The following is a 13,075-nucleotide window of genomic DNA, read 5'->3' on the forward strand; positions in this document are numbered from 1 at the left end:
ACAAAAGCCGTAATTTACAACAGAAAGGAAAACCCTGAAGGATTCTGGTCGTAGTAGTAAATGATGTCATCATGCAAATGCCTATTTAATCAAGATGTTTTTAAAAATGAGGTTTACTGATTGTAACTCTGTGCAAATTTATAAGGAAATCTAATGACTGGGTTTTGCGAAAATCTACTAAATTCAAAATTGTAGGTTTGTTTTAAATCATTTATGTTGCCATGGCACGATCAAAATCTTACTTTTAACCTAATAAACGTAATGTATTATGAATAAATTTTGTCTGTGCCAGATTTGCACCTTGTATACCGGCAGCGAGTCTTAAATAACATCCTTATGAATGGTAACGATTTACAACCTACAAAACTGTGTTCAGCCACCCTAAAAATGTCTGGCATATAAATATCTTAAGTAGATTTAGTCCAGAATACCCTCTTCTCGATCAAAGCAATTCACAAAATGCTGGGATTTTATGACGACTAGGACCGATTTCGCGCAATTGGTAAAATTAAACCCCAAAATTAAATTAGACTCAAAACTAAGTTAAAGAGAAAAAGTTTTATTTTACACAGAGCTTACACATACTAAAGATAGCACTGAGTTTTATATATTAAGTAAAAGCCACTTTGGTCTTCTAAACCAGCCCAGATTTAAACTTCTGTTGTTGGATAATTTAGTATTTTTCAAATTGTTTGTCTCAAAGTCAAAGCCAAAGACGAAGGCATGTTTGGCGACTGTTTTATACCACATTTGTCGAGCCAAAGAGGCTAAAATCTAGCTTAAATATAACAGACCTTTTTGTCTTGGGTTGTTTGTTATTGTTTCTCAACGGAATTTTTCCTTCGTCTTGAGCATACGTGAACAGGTTGAAACGCTTTTTTTGTTTTCTTAATTCGTGTTTTTGCATGGTGGGCATATGGGACGCCCAAAAGTGCATCCTAGGAACTACTTTTGCATTTTTCATTCGTTTGAACTCAAACTTTGCAGGATGGTAGAACTTTGCATTCCAAACAATCGCAATAGGCCATTTGTACTAAAAGGTCATGTGACATCGTTTTTATGAAAATGAAAGTTATATGATCTTGCCTTCGAAAAACGATAAGTGGGTCATATCTTAAACAAAATGATAGTGATTTGGTTTTTCAAACCCGCACCATTTTCTTAAAATGAGCAACTTCGTAGCTGGTCACGTGACCAAAATGTGATTTTTAAAATTATGAATTACCCTTTCTGAACACAAATTTTGCACTAAAAATTCAAGGAAAATGTTGAAAAGATGACGTTTACGGCACGTTTACGGCACATCTGAACGTAAGTATCAAACGTTTAACAAGATATAAGTAAAAAGTAGTTTTGGCCACCATGTTGGAGGGCAAGAGTATGCCCTCCAACATGGCGGCCAATACAAATCATACTACTTTGTTGAATAATCAAAGTGCCATAAAAAATCTCCCTAACTGCGTTTCCTCTCAAATTTCGGGTGTAAGATAATTTTCATGTGCTCTGTCAATTTTTGGCATCAGCAAGATTCCAACTCACAAGATATGGCAAAAAAAAATTTATAAAGAGCACGACGCGATAGAATAAAGCGTGAGAAAATGTTTTTAAAAGCTCAATTACTTAAAGAGTTGGTAAACTTTGATTAAACTTTTCGAATTTCCCTTTATTTTGTTACTACTTTTGGAAACATAAGCACACTTCAAGAGGCCATATCTCCCAAAGGAACTGAGCTTCTCCCAAAATTTTTTCACATTTGTTTCTATCAAACCAAGCTCCTTCAAAGTTAAAAACATACGATTGTTTGCAATACAAACTTCCACCAACCTGCAAAATTTAAGCTCAGTCGAATAAAAAGATGTAAAAGTAGTTCCCAGGATGTAATTTAAGACGTCCAATACACCCATCGTGTTGAGCTTTTCCAACTGGTTAACGTAACAAATATTGACAGTATTTTAAACGTACTTCTGTGCTACGTAAACAGGGCGCACAAAATGATAGCCGTTTTTAACTGAAGTGGTCACAGTCAAAATTTGCATTATATTATTATTATTATTATTATTATTGTTGTAGACATATTAAATTCTGCAAGCAGAATACTGCAATGCTGATCGTACTACGTGAAAATCAACACGTCTGCTTGCAGAATTTAATATGTCTACATTGTTATTTTTGCTGATCAGGCCTTCATAGATCCTACGTTCTTCGGCATATCCGTTTGCGGTCCTTTGCGGTCCTTTATGGTTAATGTTTGTATTATTGTTATTATTATTATCATTATCATTATCATTATCATTATCATTATCATTCTTATTATCATTATCATTATCATTATCATTGTCATTATTATTATTATTATTATTATTATTATTATTATTATTACTATTATTAAGAAATGGTTCATCTCGTGCTCTGAAATGGTTAAAAAAAACACACCAAACAACAAAGCTCGATTTCTGGTGATATATTTAGCTGGATTTTTTGAAAATGTTACGGCAAAATAGATCTCTTCCTTCAAGCTGTTTTTTTCTCTAAAGTAGCCAATATAAAAACCAAAAGTGTCACCACTGATTCACCTTCTCGCTTTCTGTATTTTTTCCTTTCCGTTTCCTTCGCTATTGTGATTTTCAGGCTCATACTAAAAAAAACTGTCTTTGGCCCTTTCCACTCTAATGCCTGCAAATTTTAGTAGATACGTTTCCAAAAATCCGGCTAGATATATATTTATATACATTCTTGTTTGACCCTTTATACAGAAAATTTCTGAAAGTCAAAAAAAATTGAAAGGTCTCCTGCTAACAGGGATGTTACTTTGCTTTTTAGGGCCTGCAAGGAACCCGGACTTTACTGGTACGTGTTGATCAGCGATCTTACCGCGGCAGATTTAAGTTTTCTTGGACACTGGGGCAAGGGAAGGGAGGAGAGGGGGGAAAGGGCGTGGTAGCGTTTAAACAAGTTGTGTTACGTAATTTAGCCAAATTCTGCCCTTTGGAACTTACTGGCCTCACAGCTGACTGAACTATAAAAATACCAACTTTAGGCCGCGGGCGAAAACTTTCTATGAATAAATTCATAAGGAAAATTCTGCTTGTGCTACATCTTTTAAAACATATACATCTCTGCTGCTTTAGAGGCGATTGAAATGAAATTTTATAGAGGTAATGTGAAATGATGGAAGTTTAGGAGGGTTGTTTCTTATTTGGTAGATCGCGGTTTTTTAGCAAAAGTTAACGCCATATATCTCTTTAATAAGAGCGCTCTTTTGGAATTCCGCTCAATACATAACACGCTACAGTCTACCCGAAGTTGAGTCTACTCCTCTGCAGTACCAGCTCGTGAAGTTTTGTATCTGCGCTAATTTCTTGGACTCAATTCAATTTTATTCATACTTTTATAGAATATTTACATTATATATAGTGAGGTAGGATACACTAATAAAGAAGAAGAAGAAGGAAAAAAGAAAATTAATGGCTTGGATAGAAGTGTACGGTGGTCAGAGGAGTTAAGCTTTCTAGCTTGTTTACCATTTACAAAAAGTTTCCGGAAAACCCGGTTGAAACGTGAATGGCACACGACTTTTTGTGTCGTTCCAGGTGGAAAATTTCCGGGAGCAATGGAACATCTAAAATGGTAGTCCTTTATTCCCGGACGGAATATTCCAGAGGGAAATTCGTGTTCCATTTCTTCAAAGCCGTCTTTAGTACCAGTTTCAGGCCTTCGCGGTCGTTTCTCGGTGTATGGAACTGATTTGTACAAATGGTAAACGCGATCCTGGGACGAATCTTACCAGTCATGAATTTTACGTACCATCTACCCAAACCGTCGACCCACCGGTTTGCTCTTGTAAATGGTAAACAACCAAAATTGTCGGAGAAGTCAAATTTTGAGACTCCCGATGGTGTCCCGACTAAGGCCCCGTCCACACGTATTCGGTTTTTCTTTGAATCCGCAACTTTTTCTTTGCGGATACAAAAATTTCCACGTCAACACGTATCCGGATTCAAATCGAATCTGCCTGTCCAAACGCACGTATCAGGATATTTTTGAATCCTCAAATTTTTTTCTTTGCTGGGACCGTATTGAATATTCACAGTAAAGAACTGGGCTCGATCTTGTGACGTCAGTAGGTAAAAAATATATCCGGATTTAGCTTCCGCACGTTTTCATCTTTTATCTTTTAGATAGGGACTGTTTACATGGGGGTGGGGGACCACAGATAGGTGAGGTAACATGTGGCGGGTCACCCCACCTATCACGTAAACCTGATCAAATTAAAATGAAGGATTTTATGGACAGACGGGTTACCCCACGTAAGCGGGTTACCTCACCTACCTGGGGTCCCTCACCTCCATGTAAACAGGCCCTTAATGGATTTATTTAAAGCGTATGCAGGAAGTGCAACGACTGACATTGACAAGTTTAGGAGACATTCATGACTGGATAAAGTATGGGCGAGTAATTTGAAATGTTCACGTGCATGTGTGGCATGGATACTGCGAGAGCAAAATGTGTATTCAAAGTAAAAAAAACGGGCTTTGAAGGGTAGTAATCCTTGTTTCAGTGATTTTTAAAGAAATGATAAATATTAGGAACTCTTTGGAAATTTCAACGAAATTATCACAACCTTTGTATATGTTTATTTTCGGCCACAAAAATCCTTGGAGACATGACAGCGTATAAACAAACTTCCTTCAACGCGTTGTTCTTTCTGGTCTCAAAACTAAAGAGTAAAATGTTATTACCCGTGATCGATAATTACACTAATTACATTTCTTGCTTGGCACTCGTGTTTAGTCGGAACACCTTTCTAAGCCTCAACATTTGACTTCTCCCACAATTTTGTGTCCAAGCAAGGAATTCAGCGCAGATACAGAACTTCACTAGCTGGCTCTACAAAGGGGCATGACAGTAGCTTTTAGGGAAAGATAAAAGCATTAAAGGTACGGCAAAACAGGCAACATGAAACGTATGCAACTTGTCTTGAGGTTGTCTTTACACTAGGCTGGTAAGACTTAAGAGATGCGAAGTTTTACTTAACCAAAAATGCGTGTGTGAAGGCCTGTGGAGATGGGTGGCACAGATAGGTGAGGTAGCATGTGGTGGGTCACCCCACCTAACATGTAAATGCAATTAAATTAAAATGAGACGTTATATGGTCAGGCGGGTTACCCCACCTAAGCGGGTTACCTCACCGTACCTGGGGTACCCCACCTCCATGTAAAAAGGCCCTAATTTCAGGGATGAGAAAGTGCTGTCTTCTATTCGATCCGCAAGTTGGACACAAAATAACGTTTTCCCAATTTGACACCAATGTAGGTTAAAACATTGCCGTAAAGCATGATCTATCAAATAAAAAACAACGCTCTTAAATTTACATCATTCCTGTAAAGGTCTCTGTAATGTTTTATCTAAATCGCCTCTAAAACAGCCGAGATATAGGCGTTTTAAAAGACGTAGCACAAGCGAAATGTGCATTGTTAAAATATATTCACAAATAAGGGTCCCCTGCGGACTTAAAACAGCGAGAGAACACTTTAACAACGCAGCAAAATAAAAGCGTTCGGATGGGCAAAATTGAAGTCGATTAAAACTGGCAGCGCAGCCGAGTGGTTGGCGCGTCGCACTCGCTATCCGGGGGCCAGGGGAAACACCAGGACTCTCGAGAAAACAAAACTAACTGTTTCCCTCGGGATCTGATATTAAGTGTATATTATGTTCTATTTGGATTACTTGTTTCTAATTATTTGAGTGGAGTACCTGAGCTAAGTGCACTTCCACTATAAACAAACCTTCATCGTTTTTGAATGAAGTTTTGAATTATTCCTTCGGTCATTCTTTCAAAGATAATCGCTATTGCTTTTATTCTCCTTCTTCAAATTTCGGCTTCAATATGACATAGTCTTTGTTTAAGTTTTCGAAAACTTTAAGAGTTATAAACAAGACACGCACCATCTGATTTTGAAGAGGCGTCTCCTTTGAAGTAGCTTGGCAGGATTTCACACCGGAACTTAGAGACCTCTACTGGGTCATTCTGTTCAGCTATATTCATTGAAAGTATACAGTACTGCATACTGATTTAAATTTTACTGAGGAGGGGACGGGTGAAGGCGCTTTTTCGAAAGGGGGGGGGGGGGGGCGGTGTGCCCAGGGAGTGTGCAAGGCAACCGAGTTAAGAAACGAGGTTGACTCGGCGGCAGAATTATAACGCCGTGCAATGTAGGCAAAAACTCTAAAATTCTGCGTAACCCTCTAAAATTTGCATTTTTGGCCATATTTGGGTGTAAGTAAGACCCCATATTTGGGTAGTGACGTCATGGTCTCGTATTTACAACTCGTGGATCAAGATTGGGTGATTCAGTGTGCAGCTGTTCGTTGTCTGTTCAAGAGGACCTAACTGGTGATTTCTAGTTTGAAAGGGCAATTACTGCTCTGGTTTATCAAGGAATAGGGTTTTACGCTCAAATTTTTGTCAGAACTAGCTTGTTCTTTGAAGCTCGATTTATATTGAGGTAGCGTGTTCGCTTCTCGACTCAGAAGCAGAGTTTTCAGTGTTCGCTTTCTTTTGTGAACTGAATTTTAAGCTGTAGTTGGTCAAGGCATACGGTTATATTCTCAAAACTTACATCAGAACCAGCGTGTTCTTCGCAGGGCGATTTACGTTGAGCCAGTTCTCACCTCCTGTGAGGAATGCAACGTATTTGCGGACCTTTTTTTAAAAATTTATTTATGTTTTTCGAGAGATTTTGTCAACCAGCATGTATTTTGGTTGCTCGATTTACATTGAGACAGCCCAAAACTCCCGTGAGGAATGCAACGAATTTGCGGACCTTTTGTTTTTCAGACTATCATTATGCCTTTCAAGAGACTCTTTGTCCTGTGACACTCGCTCATTAGATCTTTGTATTTTACTCAAGTTTATATTTTTATACCTCTAATACATTCCGCCCCATTCTTGCGCGCTTTTTACACATTTTAGTTTACACCAATTTTTTTCTTATGTATATTACCACGCAAAATATTTTTCTTATCCCTGATGACGCTGTTGCTCGGAATTTAACTATTATTTTTAATTTCAGCAGTCAAAGGCCTCATTTGAACTATATTTTTCTTTCTAACGTTTATAGCTTTGATACAATAGAATCTTCCATGAAAAATAAGTGGTAACTTGCTCATATTTACCAACAAAGCTTCAAGCCATGTTGTTATTGTTTAACAAAAGTAAAAGCCTAGAAAGTGCCAAAATTGTTGTTTTGAAGTTGGGTGCCATCCTTTTCTATGGCGGAATCCATTTTAAACCTCTAAAATTATGAAAGAAGATCTGAATAGGCACATTCCACAAAAGATAAACGAATTCGCCTCGTTGGCACTTGCCGGAAGGTACCCCTAGTTTAGAGGTGTGTACTACTTGTACTTGCTACTACTACGTGTGAGCATGTACGATATTTTGGAGTTGTCGTTGATTCACCTCAGGAGATATCTTTCACAGGGGTTTTCTTGACGATCGAGGCTAAGTTTGAATTCTTATCACATGCAGAACCCGAATGAGATGGGTACCAAATGCCTCGGTACTACCCAGGGGTAGGAAAATGCCCGGCCCCTACGGTAGTGATAATATATCAAATGCATTACCCCCAACATTAAACCGTGAGCAAATGCCTCATAATTTCCGGGCGGGGAAGGGAAGGTGGGCTCTCAGCCTCAGCTGGAATAGATTGATGCATAATGAATGATAACACTTATTACTGTAGTTATATTTCTGTTCAATTACAGTTGGTGGGCGATGTTCTCACACCTGGGCTGGTCCCTGCTTGACCGTTCAGAAGAGTCTGGCCCCATGATATCTGTGGATCCCTCGTCGGTCTTACTTGCCCGAATTTTCTACGCTGCTTTTCTTATAATGGGAGTAGTTCTTCTCATTAACATGCTGATAGCTTTGCTGTCCAGTACATATCAGAAAACAGAGGTAAAGACTTGGCTTATTATTGTTTTTACGTCCGTGCACAAGGTGTGGATCAGTTTATTTCTAGTGGTTTGTAAAAGTAATCTTAAAAGATCATTTAGTGATCATTTAGTTTTACCCCTTGTTACTCTCACTTACAATCACATAAAGTTAGATCAGTAAGACTTATTTTCACTGTTTAAAGCGAAAAAAAAGGACGAAAATTTCAACTCATTGGACTCATCACTAAAAATCTATATCGATTGCACCAACGAGGTATATATAGTGTGCACCTATTTTTTGGGTATTTTAAAAGCGTTGTAAAACTTAAGAAATGGTAAACGTGCAGCGTTCAACCATGGAGTTATGGATGCATGCGGGAGGTTGCTAAGCACGAAAGAAGCGTAAGAGTCTTCTTGAGTGCATAGCAAACCTCCCAAGTGCATCCATAACTCCATGGTTGCTCAGCTGCAACGTTTACCATTTCTTTTATAACATAATCAAAAGAGAAAAACATTATTTTCCATTTGCCTTCGGTTGAGTCATCGGTCCGAGTTCATGTATGCTGCCATCTGCCCGCGCGTAAACAAATCATGTTTAATGTTTTTCAGAAACTTGCCTTTGAGTTTTTCTTTCGCTGAATCAACCGTTCTCCATCTTCAGGCAAATTGCAAAACGTTTTTTGTTGTTATTCTTAATGGAATCTGTCTACTTGCTCTTAATATTAGGGTAAAAACTTTGAGGGAAAACTATAGCTGCAACTATAAACACCAACTAAAAAGACTCTAAAAAATAAGCTAAAACTAAATAAATGAAATAATTATCAAGCTTATTTATGTGACAATTTTTGAAATAAACGTAAAGTAGAAATGAGAAAATTTGACTGTAATTCCTTCAGAAGAACAGGTAACACTAATTTTAAAAAGAAATTAACTAGCTTTGTATCGAATCTGTCTGGGAAAATCCAGCTATGAAAGTCAAAGTTGTAACCGAAATTTGCCGACGCACAGCCGGCGCTGAAGCTGTTGTTTTTCGACCGTTCTCTGAACGACTGTTATGAATGAACACTGAGGAACAAAATAATACACACGAAGTTATTTTTTGAAAAATTTATTTGAAAACCCAAATGTTTCTGTACTCAAATGAAACTCGCTTATTCCAGCGTAATGTGCCCGTTTAAACTCAACTAAAATTTTTAATCGATGCGATGAAAACTTCACAACAAAGCTGTCTCGAATTTGAGCGTGTTTCCTAAAATATTTGCTTGAATTTAGCATCAGCTTGACCAAAAAGTCAATACCACAATGCTAATTGATAAATTTACATTTCAAACAGACTTTCTCCTCTACAAAAAACACACAAAATGTACCTTAAATCTTCGCTCGCTCGATTTTCCTTCAGCCGATTCTAGCCGCGAGGAAAACAGTGATTAATTCATCCAGGGCAAATTTGTCGCTTGATCTTTTGTCTTTTTTCCTTCAAAACGACAGCTTAGTATTTTCTTCAACTTCCACTTTTCATCTGTAAATTTCATCGGTGTACTTTACCGTCAGGAGAGGACATTTGTTGAATTTGCCAAAATTTTACCGCGCTAGCTCAGTTTCTTGGCGTGCACCCACGGGCAAATGGTAGTGGCTAACTGACCAATCAGAGCGCGCGATTTACTTTTGTTATGTTATAAAGTAAATTAAAACTATAAAACCATTTTTGAGTACTGGTACATTGATGTACTGGTTAAAACCAGTACATCAATGCGTCGTCCTAACACTATAGCAGCTCACTTCAAGTTGCAATAAACAAGGGTTTCTGTTGCTTCATTTACATTGTTAGGCTGTCAAATACAAATGTATTCTTAGACTTCACAGTAAAGTTAAGAACCGTCGATGCCAAAGTCTAGCCTTATTTACTTAATATAATTATTCATTCAAAACATTTCATTTCTGGTTGGCTTAAATCCCCTGGCTAATTTTTTATACCCAGCTACCGTTGACCAAATTTGGAGGATGTTTACTGGCGGATATTATGAAAAATGAAGGGACAGCAGAAGGCGCGGTAGTTCAGCTGTTTTGGTTGAGCTGGAGAAAATGGCGGAGGACTTTGCACACGTTTTAAAAAGCGAAACAGTCAAACTACTACCTAGACAACATAAAAAGAACAAGACGCTACGGAGCGTACACTTCGGCGTCGTGGTTGTGGAACTAATTAATTGTAAATGCGAAGGAATAGTAAGAAATCAAATATGGTAAGAGTAAGGTGTTAATTTGTGAATTTATGGGATTTGTCAGGATATTCTGAAAAGAGCAACATCCAAGAGGCCTACTTGCCAAAAACGAGCATTTCGGGACAAATTGTCTCCGAGATATTAGCCCAGTTATGCTCTTATGACTCCATACAAGTCCTTCCAAAAAAACAGTTATCTATTTTTCTTAGTTATATCAGGCTTCAAAAACAGCATAGCAGTCTCATGTACTGATTAAAGATATGTAAGGCACGGGTAAGGAGTCAATTACGTTGAGCATGGAATTGGCTAAAACTCAAAGTCACGAGTTCGAATGTTTTGAGGATAATTATTCACGGACTATCAACACGCAGGGATGTCGGATTAACAAAAAGAAGTTTAACACCAAAGGAACATAGCATTTACAGAGCTTTAAAACACAGCATCCACCAACGCAAACGTGACTTGAACTTTGAGTAAAACTAAACAGCCTCTACCAATAATAACAAACTCTCACTTCAACCTCAGATATCTTACGGCTTCCGCGAACTTCTAAACACAGAACCTGAAAATCGACCTTCGTCACACTTGACTAACACAGCACCTAGTCCAGCTCGTGGGAAAAGACTTAGTTCGTCAAAAGAACTCGCTTGGAACTTGTATACCGTTTGACATAAGGTTCTAGAAAATACTAAACAGGCGAATAGTAGTACCTTTTCGACATATTTTATGATTTCAGTAACTGATGCAAATCTGCTGACTCATGCTGAAATGTAAACATGCCCTAATTAATTATTCATGAATAATCCTAAAACGTAGAGAACGTTCGAGAAAGTCACGAAACGCATGAAAGCAATTTTACTACGTAACACTCAACAAAGACAAATGTCTTTGTGCAGCATTTTGTAACTTTAAATTCATCATAAAACAGTTCGAAAGGAGGGCTCACTCGTGAAATGTTTTTCAACACTCGAAGAGAAATTTCGTGTCTCTGCGCGGCCACGTAATATCCTTTATTTATTCCTCGAGTAATTAAAGACTAAACTCGAAGTGATCTCAAGATATCACGAAGTAGTCCGGTCTCATTTCGTGAAATAGTTGAAACAAGCCGAAAAGTCACGAACTTGCACGCCCAATCTTGTCCCGAAACTAGTGCATCATTTCATAACTATTTTTCATATCCCAAACTACCTTGGGTCGCAGTAGCGCAATCGGCTAATCCCTCAACTTAGAGTCTCCTCTGATCTGACGGGTCACACAGGTGAGTCGGTTCAAACCCCGGGAAAGCCAAAATAATAATTCTTTTTTCCTCGAAAAAGTTAAAGAATGAATCAAAGAAATCGAAGTAATCTCGAGATATCTCGAACTAATTCAGCTCTCACTTCGTCAAATAGCCGAATAGAACCGAAAACCTACAGACTTTGCTTGCCCAATCTTGTCAAAAAATGGCAACTTTGATACATTCCTGAGCGTCGCGAATCCTTTACTTCGCGCTCCGCCGAAGTAATAAGCAACGAATGGCGGATGACAACTGCTATTTGAGGACTAACCTAGACTAAATAAACATCACTTGAAACTGCCGAGGAACATGTCAATTAATGAAGAAGGGAACCTTACATAGGTAGCATGTTTTTTAGTTGGAAATATTTTGAATGAATAATAATCGCTAACTGGCAAAAAGTGACCTTGTTTTGGTTGTAGAACAAGGTTCTTGACGCGATATTCGTGACGCCTTAGGTAATCGTTCACTTTATACTTTAATTTCTTTTCTTTGCTCAAAATTTGTTTTTTCAGTAATTGTCATTTTTTTAAATCAAATTGAACATGAGCTACAATGTCATTTACAGTGCTTACTGGTTTTCAATACCTTACTGAAGAATTTTCTTTACTTTTTGAGTCAGTCTTAACTTTTATTTTGGGAAGTAGTTTTAGGTAAAGATAGATTTATAGACGATATTACATGACTGTGCGGAGATACGAAATTTCTCTTCGTGTGTTGAAAAAAATTTCAAGAGTGAGCGCAGCGAACGTTTGAAATATTTTTTTCATCACGAGAAGTTGAAAAAAATATTTCAAACGATCACTGCGCATGCGCTCACTCTTGAAATATTTTTCAACACTCGAAGAGAAATTTCGTATCTCCAAGCGACCATGAAATGCTCTATGTATTATATAAACACCAATGAAATACCAAACCATTTTACTTAAATAGTTTTTTGGTGTGAAAGGACGTGCGATTTAGCCATAGCAGCGGTGATATTTTCACAGGTGAAGATGTAAAGTTTTCGCCCGAAAGCTCACCTGGTATTTCATTGGTGTTTATATAATATATATTTCCATGTGGACAATCAAATTATTTTCGTGAGTCGCAGGTTGGTGACACGGGTCGAGGTAGACTGCAAAACAGTCCGTATTTTTGGGTATTCAAGTACCTGCGAGCAGTCAGGCTCGCGCGCTTCGTGCGCGTAAGACTCTTACGTCACGCTTTACCGATTTCTTTAGTGATTTTGAGAACAAAACCGACTGTTTTGCAGTCTAGGGTCGAGGGGTAAATTGTTGTAGGAAATTGTTATATAATTTTTTTCTCTAACAGCGTTTATTGTCGGCTCAACAATGTTGTGCTAAGGAATGTGTTTGTTGTTTAATTTTTACAAGGAAAACGCTGTAAGAGAATGGTCGTTTAAAAGAGCAATTACAATTCAGACGTACAATGGATATGATCCGATTCCAGTGCCTCTTAATATTATCTACAGAATATACAGACTTCTGAGGCTTTGTACGAAAAAAGTCAAAAAAGAGGAAGATGTGAGTGTTACGACGGCAATCACATTTCTTTGGAAAAAACGTCAGTAGGTTTTTGGCAATTTGTGACTGTCTTTGTTTGTTTGTTTTATTATATAATGATAATAATTTTTTGTTTT

The 13,075-nt window shown here is 37.8% G+C and overlaps 2 protein-coding genes across 2 annotated transcripts in view; one reads left to right on the forward strand and one right to left on the reverse strand.

Moving 5' to 3' along the window:
- LOC140944906 (uncharacterized) overlaps positions 1-13,075 on the reverse strand; it is a 100,895-nt gene that overhangs the window by 54,127 nt on the left and 33,693 nt on the right. The window lies entirely within an intron of this gene.
- The window catches only part of LOC140943278 (uncharacterized), a 35,429-nt gene that overhangs the window by 10,656 nt on the left and 11,698 nt on the right, over positions 1-13,075 (forward strand). The window contains exons 4-6 of the mRNA XM_073392351.1: positions 2,821-2,847; positions 7,768-7,960; positions 12,810-12,959. Of these exons, the coding sequence (XP_073248452.1) occupies positions 2,821-2,847; positions 7,768-7,960; positions 12,810-12,959 (370 nt within the window). The remainder of the gene's footprint in view (positions 1-2,820; positions 2,848-7,767; positions 7,961-12,809; positions 12,960-13,075) is intronic.

Source organism: Porites lutea, chromosome 7, assembly GCF_958299795.1.
Source record: "Porites lutea chromosome 7, jaPorLute2.1, whole genome shotgun sequence".
Lineage (NCBI taxonomy): Eukaryota > Metazoa > Cnidaria > Anthozoa > Scleractinia > Poritidae > Porites > Porites lutea.